General features: G+C 38.0%; 1 protein-coding gene across 1 annotated transcript in view; it reads left to right on the top strand.

The window, feature by feature from the left end:
* IL1RAPL2 (interleukin 1 receptor accessory protein like 2) overlaps positions 1-16,386 on the top strand; it is a gene marked incomplete at both ends in the record, with an annotated part of 1,067,560 nt that overhangs the window by 575,694 nt on the left and 475,480 nt on the right. The window contains one exon of the mRNA XM_082681729.1: positions 5,034-5,187. Within this exon, the coding sequence (XP_082537855.1) occupies positions 5,034-5,187 (154 nt within the window). The remainder of the gene's footprint in view (positions 1-5,033; positions 5,188-16,386) is intronic.

Here is a 16,386-nt window from a genome sequence, read left to right on the forward strand (position 1 = left end):
ATTATACAGGAGCCCTATTGATGTGCTGGTAAGGTGTTGGGCAAGGGAAAGCATTCTATAATCCTGTGATTAGATTCCGTCTTTTAGTGAGCCTAGTCCCTGGCCTGTGACCATCATATGTGCTTCTCAGCTTCCTGTAAGACAGGAAAAATAGAGAGGACTGGAGCTGGCTATTTCTTTCCCCACTTCAAAGGCTAGAGGAGGCTGGGGTTGTATATTTCCTGTACCCCACGTCTTTTATGGGCAGGCTCTTTGGGTATATTTCAAAATGGTTTACTTTCCCCATCCTTTTCCAGAAGCAGGATTTTTCTCTGATGTTCAGTCTGAGAAGAACCTGGTGGGGCTCATGGAGGTAAACCTTACAGAAGTGTGGGCTGCCTTCCAAGACTGGGCCCTCAGGGATTTTTTATTTCTCAAGCTAGTTCACACTTAGTCTCCAGAAATTACTCAATTATCCTTTAAGTGTTCCTACCAGTTGGCTCCTGAGGCTGTTTCTGCTCCCAGTAAACTGTGATTCTCTGTATCTACCTGTCTCTCCAGTTTCTGGGACAGTGGCTTTTACTGTGACCTCAATTACCTGATGGAAATAAAAGAAGTTATTGAGTTTCAGTTTGTTCAGCTTTTTTCTTGTTGTTAGGATGGCAGTAATAACTTTCAGGTCCTTTATGTGTCAGATAAGAAAGTAAATCAACCCCTTCATTGGAATGGTAACTTTGGATTGTCTTTTGGATTGTCTCCAGACTCCTATAGAAATATGAGTCACATTAACTCCTAATAGTTATTAACATATCAAGATAGTTGTGTATGTAATTTGAAAGCTGGATGCTGAGGGTAATGACAATGATAGAATAATAGTTAATATTTATTGAGTGGTTTTAGCGTGTGATGCTCTATATTACAGAGGATTTATATGCATTACCTCATTTAATCCTAATAATTACCCCTATTTGGTATATAATATGATTATCACCAACTTTTTAAAAATAGGTGAAGCAACTGAGGCTTAGATTGGTTAAGTAGTATGCTCAAGAACATATAATTTGGGATTTCATCCCAAGTATTTGAATGTGGGATTTATACTGAACTGCTGTGGGGGTACCAAAATTCAACATTAGGACTGTGAAGATAGAAAGTTAGAGGAAAAGAACTAGGGAGGGGAAGGACTCTCTGCAGTGGGTTATCCTAGGCATTTGGAGTGGAAGTACAAGATTGATACCTAATTCACAATTGTGCTCCTATCTCTTCCATCTTTAAAGTGAAGAAAGTTCAGGTTTCCTACAAATTGTTAGGCAGAGCCTAGATGCTCTGTGGAATAGTTCAGTCTCCAGGGCAAAGGAGAGAAGTTTGGTGTGAGGGAATGGGTGTTAAGTATTTGAAGAGGACCAGAGGGTATGTGATTGCCTTATGGTTGCACAGCTGCTTTGTGTCTGAAATTCAGAATCAGAATAAATATTTAAATGAATCTTCCTCATGTTCTTGCTGTGAGAAATGAGTCATGTGCTCTGAATAGCACTGAAGTAACCATGACTAACAAATCAAACTGATTGAAATACACCTGTGGTTGTGATGATGCTATCTCAGAAGTAGACTGTGAATGTAGTGGTGAATATTTCAGGGTGGGAACTCCAAGATCCAAATATGGCTGGCAGCTTCAAGGGGCTGGGTCAACAGATGTTTCTGTTGAACATCCTAGGCTCCCAACCTAGCAACTGCTGGCAAATAACATCTTCCACTCAGGAAGGCTGGGAAGAAGGGAAGGAAGCTGGAATTTAAAGGCTGATGTGATTTTGACTGAGCAAGGATGTCCTACAGCAAACTGTTCTGTGAGAGGACAGCTGGACCATGAACTGAAGCTGTTTGTTAAACTTAGGTAAAACTGGTCCTCAGCGAAAACTTCCAGTTGATTAAGTTCAATGTAATGGTCTCAGAGGCATTAACTAATAGAAGCATTACACACTGAGGACAATATTAGGGGCCTGTTCCCATTCGAGGTTCTGGTAGTTTGTCCTTACCTCAGATAAACAACCATCTTGAGACTTGACCTATGTGCTGCAAACTTTATTGCCCACCAGTCTGTCAGAATTAAACTAAACAGGTCTGGAGGGAGTGAAGTATGGTAATGTTGTCTGTCCAATAGGAAAGAGATGATGGGAAGACTGGGGGCAGGAGAGAAGCAGTGACAGTAGTAAGCCTCGCAGCCAGCAGCTTAAGGCAGAGATGCTGCAAATAATGGAGTAAAAAACCTGGAAGACTTCTGAGATTTGATATAGGCACCCAGACGTGGGCAGGATAGCCAATGAGGTAACTTGGTGAAGGATGGGTTGGTGGGGGCAGGATATCATCTACAAGGCTCTTCTGAACAAAATATAATTTCTCTACCCACCTGCTAGGATTAGTGTTGGAGTGGCCTCTTAGGAGCTATACATTTTCAGTGGGTTAAAGTATTACATTGCTGGGGGATGGTTAACCAATTAGTGAAGATTTGTTCTTATCTGATCAGTCCATTAGCACCAAGTTTCACCAAGTAGAGCCAGACGTTTGGAGGAGATATAATCCAGGATTGTGAAAGTTTAGGGATGAAAAGCATTCTCTGTGTTGGATGACCACTAAATATAGTGCTGCCCAACAAGAGTGTAATGAATAAACTCTGCAAGCCTCTGGATTCTGGTTGTTCATATGGTAGTGTATAGTATCCCCACATGCAGAGTAAAAAACTGAGACCTAAAGAAGTTAGGCAAATTTTCCCAAGATCACAGAACTTGGGTGAACCCCAGATTTTGACCTAGAGCTGTCTTGCTCTGAAGCCAGTTTGCCTTTTCATCTATACTACATTGTTCCAGAAGGATGGAGGTGACCTGAAGATAACATTTTCCTATAACACAGTTAAAAACAAAAACTCTGTTGGGTACAAGGAATCCTTTATAAGGCTAGATGACAACTTGAAAAGCACTTGGGACTATCTGTATCTATCCCAAAGAACATGTGAAGATTCCAGGCTGTTCCTCATCAGGAGTTATTTTATAATTCCTGTACACTCTTTAGATTTTACTTCCTGGGGAAAAAAAACAAAGCAGTGTGCAGAGAAGATGAAAATGGTCAGAGCTAATTGCATATGGACTTTCCCCCAAAAAATGACATTAGAAAACAATGCCATTTGTCTTTGAATGAAGTGAGTGTGTGGGCTCATTTGCCTGCCCCCACCACTGCTATGTGAAAGTGAAGCAGCTCAGTTTTCATTTTCCTTTCCTCTCAAAATGCCCAGAGGGACCATATTTTTGTTTAATGACCTTCAGAATGATTCTTTAGAAATCTGAGGCTATCAGAGTTGGAAGCAATGCGAAAATAATTGTGGATTATTATTGTATGACGATAGTGGCAGCTGGGCTATTTTTTTTCTTTCTGTTCAGTCTTTCTTTTTCATTTTCCCAGAAACCTTATATCCCAAGGTTTAACTCAGAAGCAAATCTCATATAGGTGATAAACCTTGCCAGACATGGTATGTAATAGAATTTCAGACAGACCCTTAAGTGTTCTTTGGAAAGACCCTAGGGAGTGAAGCAGCTTTATATCTAGATGCCCTAGACAGTATTACTTTTATTTACTCTCTGACAATGTGTGTGGGTAGTTGTATTGGACATAAAGCAAGTGTATCTCTTAAATATTATACCTGTGAACTTAAGTGTCAGTTTTTGTGTTTTGTTTTCACTTCTGTTATCATAACAGAAGAAATTTTGTTACAGTAAAATCTAATAAATGGGTACTCACACTTCCAAATCATTTTACGACATGTGCGCACACACACATGCACACACTCAAGCATGCAGAGCTGGGGATTGAGAGTCAGCACTGATTTTACTTTTACATGAATATTTAGGATGTGTCTGCAGAGGATGGGAGTAAGGGTGGGGAGAAGGAGAGGTAGAATAGATGTTGTATATACCATGGGGAATATGGAAACTGTCCTCAACTATTATTCATGTCATCTGCCTCATGATCAATTTTTTAATTCCTTAACTGACAGATCCAGAATTTAAATGATAAAATACTTCAGTACCCCCTCACACCTATCCCCCACAGCTTCACTGATATTTGCACAGCTTTTGGCCACCACTTTCGTTGAACATTTGAGATAAGTGGTAGACAAACTGGAGCAATATGTAAAAAGTAGTCTGAGAAAATTCCCAAAAGACAAAGCCACTTGGCTGAATATTCTTACATACTCTGCTATTGTTGTATCTCTGTCAGTCAACGGAAATGAATCATTCCTTTCTAGTAAAGTCCAATTCCAGTAGCAACACATTCTTACCAGATGAGTAAAAGAATTGACCTCAAAACCCAAATCTTATTATCTGGTCACAGATCACTGAACTCAGAAAATAAGTGGATCATTTCCCCATTACCTTATTACAACAAAGTGTGTCCTCATTTTACCTAGCTATGTTTCTAGAGAATTCCTCAAGCCTCATTTTCTTGATCCCCTTCCCCTCTCAACCTCCTCACAATAGATCTCTTGACTATGGGGAGAGAGACTCTTGAATATTATTATTAGTTTTTACTATAAAAAATAATTAAACCATTGCCAGTGTAAAAGCCAATTAGAATTTTTAAATAATGCCTAAGGCTCCCTTGTTTATATTATGTTGCTAAGTGAACACTATCCTCTTAGAACTCTTAGGACATATTCCTGTCATATAGAAAGAACCAGGGCATTAAAATGCTACTCAGTGACTGCTCTACCTCTTTTGCGTTTGGGGATCTTGTATGCTTTTCTGTTTTTGCAGAATGTCTCTAAGGACATTCTGCTCTTGGGATCAGGCCTTTAAAGTGGTTCTTAGGGTGGTAGTTGTGATGTTTCAATTGGATACAATAAGATGCATTTGTGATGTTTTCTGGTCATTGACGTAACTCTTTAGCTACATATTTTGAAAACTAAAGAGAAGAGTACAAAAAAGTGAAAGTACTAACTTGCCAGTACTAAGACTTAGTGATGTGAATTTTTATTTTTTGCTTACTTGAAAATACTTTCTCTGCAGGAATGCAAGCCAAAAATGTGGAGAAGCATCATAATACAGAAAGGAAATGCCCTTCTAATCCAGGAAGTTCAAGAAGAAGATGGGGGAAATTACACTTGTGAGCTTAAGTATGAAGGAAAACTTGTAAGAAGAACAACTGAATTGAAAGTTACAGGTAAGCATTGGTTTAACCAAATCATGGCAAATGAGATTTTAAGTATAATTTGGTACAGGAAGAAAAAGTTTTCAAACAAAGGGTAAACTAGCTGTGAATTTATAATTAGCTACAAATAAAATAGTTGTGAAACTCACTATTAATAAGTTATACTGATAAGCTATATGTGGAATATGGACAATTAATTTAGGGAACATGGTACCAGTTACTGCATATCTGTTCTCTGCTTTTATGAAAGGTTCTTAACTCTTCAGGGTATCATTGATTGTTACTAAGCGTCTCAGAAGAAATATGCTGGAACCACTTTAGAATGTTGACTTACCCCATATGTGGAGTCTTCTTGCAGGTGAAGGCTGCCTCCGAATGAGGTTCTGTTGGGCTTTTGTAATGAAATCTTCTTGGACTGCATCCAAAATATCATTTATATAGAATTTCTCATAAATGAGTGATGTTATTGTGAGGTTCTAGTGATTCTTAAATGGAGCAACTCCAAATGAATAGCATGCACATGTGTGTTTTACATCAGAAGTACAAGCAAATTGTAAATTAGTAATTCTACTCACAATGGAAGAGAGAGACTCAGAATATTCTTACCTGGTGGAGAATGTTAGTAAGTAATTTTCAGCAAAATAGGACAGACCCTAATGACATAAAGATTATCCCTGACAATGGGTGTGATGGACCTTAAGAAACAGTGTGACAAAAGGTCCACCTACTATTGTGCCTGAGCAAATATTGACTAATTCTATTCTTCTTATATATGTTTTAGATGTATGTGTGTGTGTATAAGTACACACACACATTTTTGTATTGTGGGTGAAATCTGAGCCATGGTAAAATTCGACATTATCCAGACAAGTGTAATATTTATTGCAATTATTAGCTTGAGCATTACCTGTTTAACCATCTAATGTTGACATCAACTAGTTGTTTAGTTACAACATACTCTCATTAATGTTAGGAATATAGATTTTCTTCTATATTGTTTTTGTTTATGGCTAGCTGACCTTTATGGGATAGTGTTAAAATCAGTCTACTAATAATGATACTTGCTTAATAAGTTCATTTGTATAACATATATTTGATTTAGTTTTTGATCCCTGAGAGCCAACTAGTTTCTTTTTTCATCTTTTTCTAAATTCTAAATGTTAACAAAAGGAGTAAAAATAAAAATCAATATATATATACTTTAAAATTAATTAAAAATTAATATATATACTTTAGTTCATTCTCTATTCTGATACATGACAGTTCTACTTCTTAGTCTGAAATTGTAAAGTACCTTCTGTGAAGGTTTGAATTATTATTTTGATTAGAATTGCACGTTGCTTCTCCATGAGCTTTCAAAATAACTACCGTATTTGGCCAATCCAAATAGCAAAGATCTGCTTTTGTTTAATTTCTGATTCCCTTAGTATGAACTAGACTTCCTGCCTCATTCAAGCAGAAGAGTCAATCATAGGCAGTTATACATCATTCATAAGTGGCCTGACCATGCACAAATCCTTGCAGAATCATCACTTTGACCACAGTCACACAATCCTTATCTGATGTTTTCAGAACACTTCCATTTGGAGGTCATTTAGTAAAGTTTGTAACATTATAGTGTTTAGCTTATATTTTAAGTTGGACCAGAATAAAGTAAATATCAAACCTCTTTTATGCTTCCATCTGTTGGGTTATGGTGACAACACATTTGTTTCTTTAGTTTGTTTTTAGATTCTGGAGCTTATTTTGGGTGTCTTATAAGGCATTAATTCACTTGCCCTAAACTTTAAGAAAAGTTGAACTGGGGATTTAAAATTTCACCTGAACTCTACCTCTCAGAGTTTCTCAGACTTTAATGTGCATCAGAATCACATGGAAGAACCCAGGTATGGTAAAGATAAGGCTCCTTAAATATAGATTCCCATCTCTCTCCTCCAAATTCTAATTTAGTACATCAGTAAGACAGGGAATTTATCTTTTTGTCCTGGGGAATCTCTTGCATGCCTTTCAAGGATCATGCTTTGAGAAATACTAGCTGAGAAAATGGTGCCAAAGAAGTCAGTCACAGGTATGATTCCCTAGTGAGCATGTTAGTTCACACATACACACACAGACACACACACACCAAAACTAATTTTCATAGGTCCCAAATTGTTTCACCTAAGCTCCTAACAGCTGTCATGAAAATACAGAGTTTTGATCACTAAGGGAAATCTGTCAAGGGAGGGTGAGGATAAAACCTCAGCCACTGAAACAGTAATTTATTCATTTGGTATTTAAATAAAAATATACTGAGTATATATTACATACTAGAAAAAAATAATTCAAACTTATCCTTGAGTCATTGTTCATGTAAGTATATATCAAGTTTATTTATTCACAGAGTTCAAATGTTATACTTGATGTAGAGACAAAATGTCTTCTCAGTATGGAAGTTCAAGAGGTTGTTCTGTGAAGATTTATTTTATTTGCAATATTGTCTAAGCTATATTATTCCTTGTTTCCTTGTTTAAAGAGCAATTACTCAGCCATAAAAAGGAAAAAAACTGAGTTATTTGTAGTGAGGTGGATGGACCTAGAGACTGTTATACAGAGTGAAGTAAGTCAGAAAGAGAAAAACAAATACTGTATGCTAACACATGTATAAGGAATCTAATAAAAAAATGGTCATGAGGAACCTAGGGGCAAGATGGGAATAAAGATGAGACTTACTAGAGAATGGACTTGAGGATACGGGGAGGGGGAAGGGTAAGCTGGAACAATGTGAGAGAGTGGCATGGACATATATACACTACCCAACGTAAAATAGATAGCTAGTGGGAAGCAGCCGCATAGCACAGGGAGATCAGCTCGGTGCTTTGTGACCACGTAGAGGGGCGGGATAGGGAGGGTGGGAGGGAGGGAGATACAAGAGGGAAGAGATATGGGGACATATGTATATGTATAACTGATTCACTTTGTTATAAAGCAGAAACTAACACACCATTGTACAGTTATACTCTAATAAAGATGTTAAAAAAACGAGCAATTAACAGATTGTCCTCTTATATTTCAAAATATAAGGCTGGGATTATTTAAAGAGTAACCCACTTATACTTGTTTTGAGTTTAGCGATATGCAGGCATGGGCTAGGAATATTAATACAAAAATCATAGAGTTGGTTAATTACAAAATCATGTAGGTAGAGGTTTTTAAGATTGTGTATTGCAAGTATGCAAGTTTAAAAAGATTATCAAAATTTTAAAAGATTATTTTCTCACTGTTCTTTTAAATTTATAAATCAGAAATAGTTCTTCAGTGAAACAAGTGCTCTCTTAAAGTGTATAGGTACTACTTGCTTTAAATATACCGGTTGTAAAAAGATCTAGTTATTCAAAACTGATTAAATAGAAGGTAATCTTTGGCTTTATGAAATTATTTTTTCAATATAAAAGAATTTGTCATGAGATTTCTTTAAATAGCCAGCTGCATTTAAGTAGGATTTAATTTATATGCAACTTTTCTGGAATCATTTTAATATTTAAATCATAGAAGACCTGTGTACTGTTATTGTAGACATTTCTTTTTTATACTTTTAGAGGCTGCAGATAAATAGGGAGTGGTTTAACAACATATAGACATATACAACAGGGTATTTAGGTCATTTGCCAAAGATACCAACAACTAACAGTTGTATTTCCCACAGCATTTTTCAGGTGGATATTTGCTATTTTAAAGATATTTTTTCCTTTATTCTCACATTGAATTTTGTGCAGAAGCCTAGTCAAAGTGATAAGGAAAGAAGGGAAGGTTGACTACATGAGAATGTAGAACAGGTGATAATAGAAGAAGGAGAAGAGGAGTGGGAGAGAGTGGATAAGATAATGGAATAGGGTCTCCTATTATAATAGAGGAGAACGTCTACCTTGAGAAGGTCAATGACAGACATAAATTATAGGGGCTCCCAAAAATGAACCCAAGCAGGAAGCCAATACTAATTAACTCTATTTAGAAGATAATTCACCCTTCACCTAACAAATCATTCATAAATACATGATTTTATGCCTTTTCAGAAAAGCATATTGACTATTTAGGAAAAAAAAACACTAATCTGTTCTCTGGTGAATATGCAAATAATACCCCTACTCCTGATTATCTTAGATAGTTCTAGGGCTCCTGACTTGAGACTCTTCACTTATTAGGGATGAGAGACTTCTTAACCCATTGGTGTCTTAATGTCATGGCTAGAAAGAGAGATTTATTCTATGGATAGGTTGCAAAGATTTGCTGCTGGATTACTATAATAGCAGAAAATCAATCTGGTCATGCAAGGTTTGATTAAATTGCAAACTGGAAGCTGGAATCAGTCTTTGGTGAAGATGTTCAAATGCATGGCTTCAGTAAGTGCTTTTAATTTCACTTTGCAAAGCTAAAACCAACTGTAGTGCATTGTTGAAGGTGTCACTTAGACTGCATAGCTTGTTAGGGTAACCTTCCTTTGGTGTGGAGAATGGCATCTGTTTACACACAGAGGAAGCAATTTCCCATCAGATTTGAAAATGGGCTTTTCCTGGCCCTGGCTCTTTGTTCTTTCATGCCTCTACAGTTAATCCTGAGACACTGGGGTGAGAGTGGGTTTAGGAAAAACAGTGGAATTTAGAGATATGGTGGAGAGATGGGGGAATAAAAAGAAGTGGAGATTCTGACTGAGTGATAATAATGCATCAGGAGAAGTGATCTCTAAGCCAACAACTAAGTTATCATAATAGGGGCACCCTGAGAGCTAATGTCTATTGACAGCTTACTGTGAAGGAGACATTGTGCTTAGTGTATTTCATTCATTTTCTCATCTATTCCTCACAACAACCATATGAGAGTGGTTACTATTATTGTCCTCATTTTATAGAATAAGAAGCTAAAACTTAAAGAGGCTATGTCCCAAGGTCACATACTTTGTAATTGGCCAAGCACAAATATGAATCTAGGTCTTTCTGACTCTCAACTATAACTTTTCAACCATCACCAAGCACAAACCATACAATTTCACCCATATTATATACATTGAAAAAGATGCCAAAATATTGATCACAGTGTACATCATCCCACTATAATGACCTTTTTAGACATTAGCTATTTGGTCTTCAATTTGAAGTCCCTGCTGGAATTTAGATAACCCTAAAAAGAATACACTTGACATTTTGGAGCCTAGTCCTTAGCTCTCAGTTAGCACCTTAGATGAGATTAGTAGTAATGGGACACATAATTAAATCTGAGCTTAGGACAGTGCCAGGAGAGAAACAAGGAGCAACATGGTTCCAGGAAAAGCAAGAATGTACAGAAGATAGAATTTGCCAGGCTGCATGTTTTGATGCCATGTGGCCCTATTAATAGAAAATCCGTATTGAGAAAAAAAAATCAATTCCAGTAAGGTTCATTGCAGTTATGGCAATGATTTCAAATTAGTAGAAGTGAAGAAATAGAGAACAGTCTAGTTAAACAACATTGATTCAATTGGTGAAGACCAATCATCACAAAAATCAATGTCTACTCTGTGCAACCAGGAGCATAGGATCTAAGTTTCTAATGTGGTTCTTGAAGGAGACAGGTAGAGACAGAATTTATTCCCTTTGGAAGCTGTGAAAATTTAAAATATGTTCATTAGGACAAATAGTGTTTCCCCAACTGTGTTCTATGGAGCTCCAATTCTAAGAGATGTTAATAGTTACTTTGGGGAGAGAAAAAGGAAAGGAAGAGAGAATGGTGAGAAGTTCTGTGGCAATGTGTTTATCTGCTAGGTCAAAGTTATATAGCTTTCCTTCTTGCAAGGCATTTCAGGGCATCTTAGTGTATATAATATTCTAATATATATTATAATTTTCTAAAAGGAAGATGGGCCATAGTTTAGAACATTTCCTAAACTGTATGACCACGTAACACTTTTCCCCTGGTTGAGAGTATCTGAAGATGCTGTTTCCACAGAATAAACCGTAAAAAAAAAAAAAAAAAAAAAAAAAAAAAGCTAATTGAGTAGTCAAGTGAATACCTGGGTCTACTGGCATCCTACTGATGACTGTATCTCTAACAGTTTCAGTAATATACTTAGCAGGCATTATCTTTATGTTACAATTATAATATTGTTTTCCATTGTTTATCTTATTTTCTCAACTAGCCTATAAGCTCCTTAAGGACAGGGTTTTGTTGACCAATTCTTTTGCATCTCCCCAAGTGCTGAGCATATAGTAAGTACTCAGACATTATGTGTAGCTTGGATTGGTTGGGTGCTTATTTCATTGATGAGTGCTTCAGTTGGGCACAAATAAGACAGCTTGGTATTTGTAGAGAACTTTATAATTTCAAAGCACTTTCACTTCTGAGATCTCATTCTGTTTCTCACAGAACTTTATGGAGTTGGCAAAGATTGTTGTTGTTGTTGCTATCATTATTTGTATTTTGTATTTTTCAGCAGGGTAAATTATGGCTCAGTGTTTAAACCATTTGCCCTGGGCTGGAAACTGGTGAATGGCATAGCCAGGACTAGAACCCGTATCTGCTGATTCCTAACACAATACTTTCCTATCCTATCCCCCTGTTACTCTGTCCACAGTCCCTTAATCCTGGGTTCTGGGCCAGATAAAAAGGAGATGCAACCCAAAAGAGGACTCCAAAAATGGTGACTCCAGAGCTCAGGTCTCCAGAGCTAAGGATCCCTGAAATAACCTGTTATTTAAAATGCTTATTTGCCAATCCACTGTTTTGGCTTTAAGAATAAATAGCTCTGATTCGATTCCTTCTTTAAAAGGAAAAGCATTTACTGCTGATGGCTGACGCTAGGCCAGTGAAGGGGTAATTCCCTAATCAATATTCACAATGCTTCTAGAAGCCAGGCAGGTCATATACCTGAGTGAGTGTGTGAGGCCACAGAGGGGAGCAAGTTGGAGAGTCCTTGCAGTACCAACTCAGCCCTAGCTGATTGCTGTTATATGAAATTAAGGATCCAGTGCTGCTAAGCCCTCTAATTTTTGAAGAGATGCTAGAAGTCTAAATTTTTATGTGGAAATCCCTGGCTTGTTGAGCATTGTGTGGACCAAATAAAACATGCCTGCAGGCTAAATTCTGTTTGAGGGCTGCCTATTTGTGGCCTTTGCCTTAAAGAATTTGGTTCAGTAGCACTTTTAAACAAGCGACTGGCTGTGTGGTGGGTGCACACTCTGCTCCATGATTTCCATCTCCAGCAGCAAGTGGGGAAAAAAATCTTAAAGTGGTCCGGAGAGCAGTTAATAGACAAACTGAGAACAGCAGTCAGAAGCTATCCTAATCACACCATCCAACAGACTGGTCGATCCAAGCAGAGAGTGAAGGGCACAATTTATGGATGTAATACTACAGGAGGGGTATTGACAAATTGATCACCTTCCAGAGAAGAGCGATTTAGATGATGAAGCAAGTTGGTCTCAAATGTTACAGATAAATGAAGAGCTCTGGGGATAAAGCAGCCACCTTAGAGCAGCATCGAAGCAGTGCCATGTGAAGCACCAAGGGGGACAAATCATTGGCGTGTGTTCTCTCTCCTTCCTGTTCCCTCTCAGCAGCCAGTTGATATGATCTGAATGTCTGTATCCCGATTATCGTATGAGAATATATCTCATTTATGCCTTTTCTGTGACTTAATGAGGAAAGACCTCAGCAGTCAATAGTTCTTGGCTACATTAATGGAGCTTTCACATGACTGACTGTGCATTTCATAATAGACTGTTCTTTTGCACAGTTTCAGGTACAGAAATCTTATGACCCAAACCGGCTTGCAGCAGCTCCTTTGCCTTTCCTCCTAGGCCTCCCTCTTTTCCTGGGTCACCCTGGCCTTTCCTACCCTACCCAGCCCACCCTGAATGACATCTTTGTCCCTCTCTAGCTCTTTTAAATGTCCTAATGTCATGTCTTCTCTGTAGCCCATCTCCCCAGATCCTTGCTTTCTGGTGGGGCTAATCTAATACCTCAAAGAGATAAAGAATTCATGACTGATATTGGCCAAAATGTTTCCCTTCTAAGCTAACATATTTGCAATTTAATAGATATTGCAATTCTGTAACTCATAGGCATGACTAATGGTGGGAATTTCTGGCAGCTTTGCAGTGCCTGTGGGGGGCCTTTCCCACAGTGTCACAATTCATACCCTACAGGTGTCTGTTTGCTTCCTCTAGAAACAAGGTCAGCTCTACTCATGACCTTGGGGGACAAGGAGGAATAAAAAAAGCCTACTTAGAATTAGTGGGAAGGAGGGCCTTGAATGTCAGTCTAGAGTGATTTTTTTCCCTTCCTCTTCTGCTACTCTTATTTTGTCTCTCCTTTCTCCCCCTTATTTCCCTCCTTTGCCTCAACCTATGACACAGTGCTATCTCTTACCCAATTAGTGACAGCCAGGATCAAAGAGATTTCCAGTCTCTGTCCTAGGAAAATTTTTGTGTCGTGTTTCTATGCCCTACAGGGAGATGAACGAACATTATTAAACTGTCCCATCAGCAGAAAGACACTCTTGTTCCTCTGCAAAGTCAGGGACTATGAGAACATTCATTCCTGTGGGAGTCTTTCGCAAGTAGCTGTGCGGGAGACCAGCTTGCTGGGAGGGCTGGGGGTGAGCAAGTTAGAGCACCGTAGCAGCAGGATGTGGCAAACGTGCCCAGTCTAGGCCAGTTCCGCTCCAGTGGCTCTCTTCCAGCACCTGAGGTGATCATTGACTCCTTGACTGACTTTTCTGACTTGAGTTAGGGGTGGGGGAAGGAGTTCTTAGGAAGGAATTACATTATGAATCCTAGGTGTATAGGCACCTTAGATCCATGGGCACAGATTTCCCTAGTTCCATTATGTTCATTTGTGAGACTCTCAGCTACCTTGCTCTCTGCTAACCTGAAAGCATTGGTTTGAGAAGGCTGAGAATATTCTATCAAGCTACCCTTGTAAAGGGATGAAAACTAGAAGCTTAGTATGGTGGGAGATTAGCCATGAACTAGATCCAACACAGTGGAGTAGATGCTCAGAGAATGCCCATTTATTGGGTCAGGCACTGTACTTCACAATCAGTCAAAGTTCACAACAACATTGGAAGATTGCCAATATTGTCTTTATTTTGTAAGGGAAGAAATGGAGACTCAGGTTAAGTTACTTGTCTATGGTCACACGGCTAGTAAGTGGTGGGGCTAGGATCTGAACCCACCTTTGTTCTAAAACCTTGCTTTTAAAGCAACATGCCACAGACTACCTGCATGGCTCTTGCACATAACAGTACTACATAAATGCCATTAACTCCTTACCTTCCTGCTTGTTTGCCTACTTCATGCCTTCATACTCTTCTTTGCCAGGACATATTTGCACTTCTGGACTTCCTCCAGGAAGTCTTCACAGATTAACTTTGATTAACTTTATTTTACAATCACCTGTTTATTTCTCCTAAATTCCCTTGGCAATTTTATAAAAGTTTTCACCACACTGACTGATGCTAATTTATAATTAATTATCTTAGACATCTTTGTTTAGGTTTTGTCTCACCAGTTAGATTAATGTTCTCCAAGATTCTTGGTTCCCCATACAAAGGTTTATCTTGACATTTAGACACAAAATACAATTATGGAGCTAGGAGCTGGCTCAATGTTTTCACAGATATGGTTTCATTTAAGTATCAAAAAGATCCTGTGTGGTATTGTCACCTTAGCCCCTCTTTACAGATGCTGAAGTTGAAATTTGGAGATGTTAGGTAATTTCTCTCAGTGTTTTACAACAACTGAACAATGATGCTAGAATGAAGATTCAGGTGGCTATTGTTTTCTCAAAGCCTGAGCCCCTTCCACTAGTAAATGCTTATAGAACAATGTATTGCTCATAGTACTATGATCTGATTTGACAACAAAAAATTTTCTTATATGTAGAAGGTTAAGATACAGATGCGCACACACACATACACACACACACACAGGAATCTTAGCAAAACAAAGAGTATGATTCTAAGAGAAGACCCTTGGAAAACTCTGAAAACTTGATTTGCTCCCTTATGTCCTGATTTAGAACCAGAAAAATCTGATTCAAATCCTTGTAGCTGTGTGGCTTTGAGAACTTTAATTTACTCTTCTGAATTTCAGTTTTTTCTCCATGCAAAATGGGGAGGTGTAGTAGCTGTGCTGAGTGAAGAAAATATATGAAAAACACTTATAATGGTGTCTGGGAAATAGTAGGTATTCAATCAATGATATTAATTATTATGATTAGTATCATTATCATCATCATTATTACTGGAACACTTGCAAAAATGATCTCACAGCCATTTTACCACAAGAAAACAGTCTGATAAATTGTCTAAAACAAATTGATATTTTTAATAGGGTGCTTCATTTACAGGGGATGAATTTTAAAAATTAGGAAGTTAACTAGGGGCTATGACAAACTCAAGCAAAGGGCTACATATGTTTGTATTTTAGGCAAAACTATTTCATTCAAGGAGATGCAATCATGTGGAATAATTTGTCAATTAAGGTGGTCAGAGCAAATGTTGTCTGTATAAATGAGCTTTTGCAGCCAGCAAGACATTTTAATGATGTGTGAGCCAATAGCAAAGGCTGCAGAGACAAAGCTGAGGTGGAAATGAGTCCCTAGAACAGGCATGTTAAGGAGAATGGCCTTTTCCTGTCCAGCAATTCCTTATGGCATTATAATTCATCACTGGTGGTTTATAAAAGGCAGTGAAATGGCCTCCTTTGGCTGTCAAATAGGAAAATAATTCATCAGTTCAAGTCCATAAATCATTTCTTGGTGCCAGGAGAACTTTATATAGCTAGAAATCTCCCCATGATTTGGCACCACTCTCCAGTGGGGATCCTAAGAAATAACTGGGAAGCACCAGATGCAGAAGCCTAAGTGATGAGATGCTTAGGCATGGGTCTGCAGGCAGAGAAGGTTGATTCATTTCTGGGGCACATTGCCTTGATTCTCTCTGACTGGTTAGAAAAAACACCCAGTTGTGTTTCTGGTTTATAGTAATCATTTGATATATTTGTTGGATGAGTGAATTTTAATGTTTTGTGTGTTTTGAATTCTTTGCATCAGACCCTACCTGTAATTTCTGATAATTCTCTTCAGCTGTACTCTGGGAAAATGAGATGGCAAGGCTGTAATAATAATGTTCAGAGATATTGGATCAATACCCTGAGTCGTTTGCTCAATTTTGATATTCAGGGCATCATAGCTTCA

Source organism: Grampus griseus (genome assembly GCF_964374135.1).
Source record: "Grampus griseus genome assembly, chromosome: X".
Lineage (NCBI taxonomy): Eukaryota > Metazoa > Chordata > Mammalia > Artiodactyla > Delphinidae > Grampus > Grampus griseus.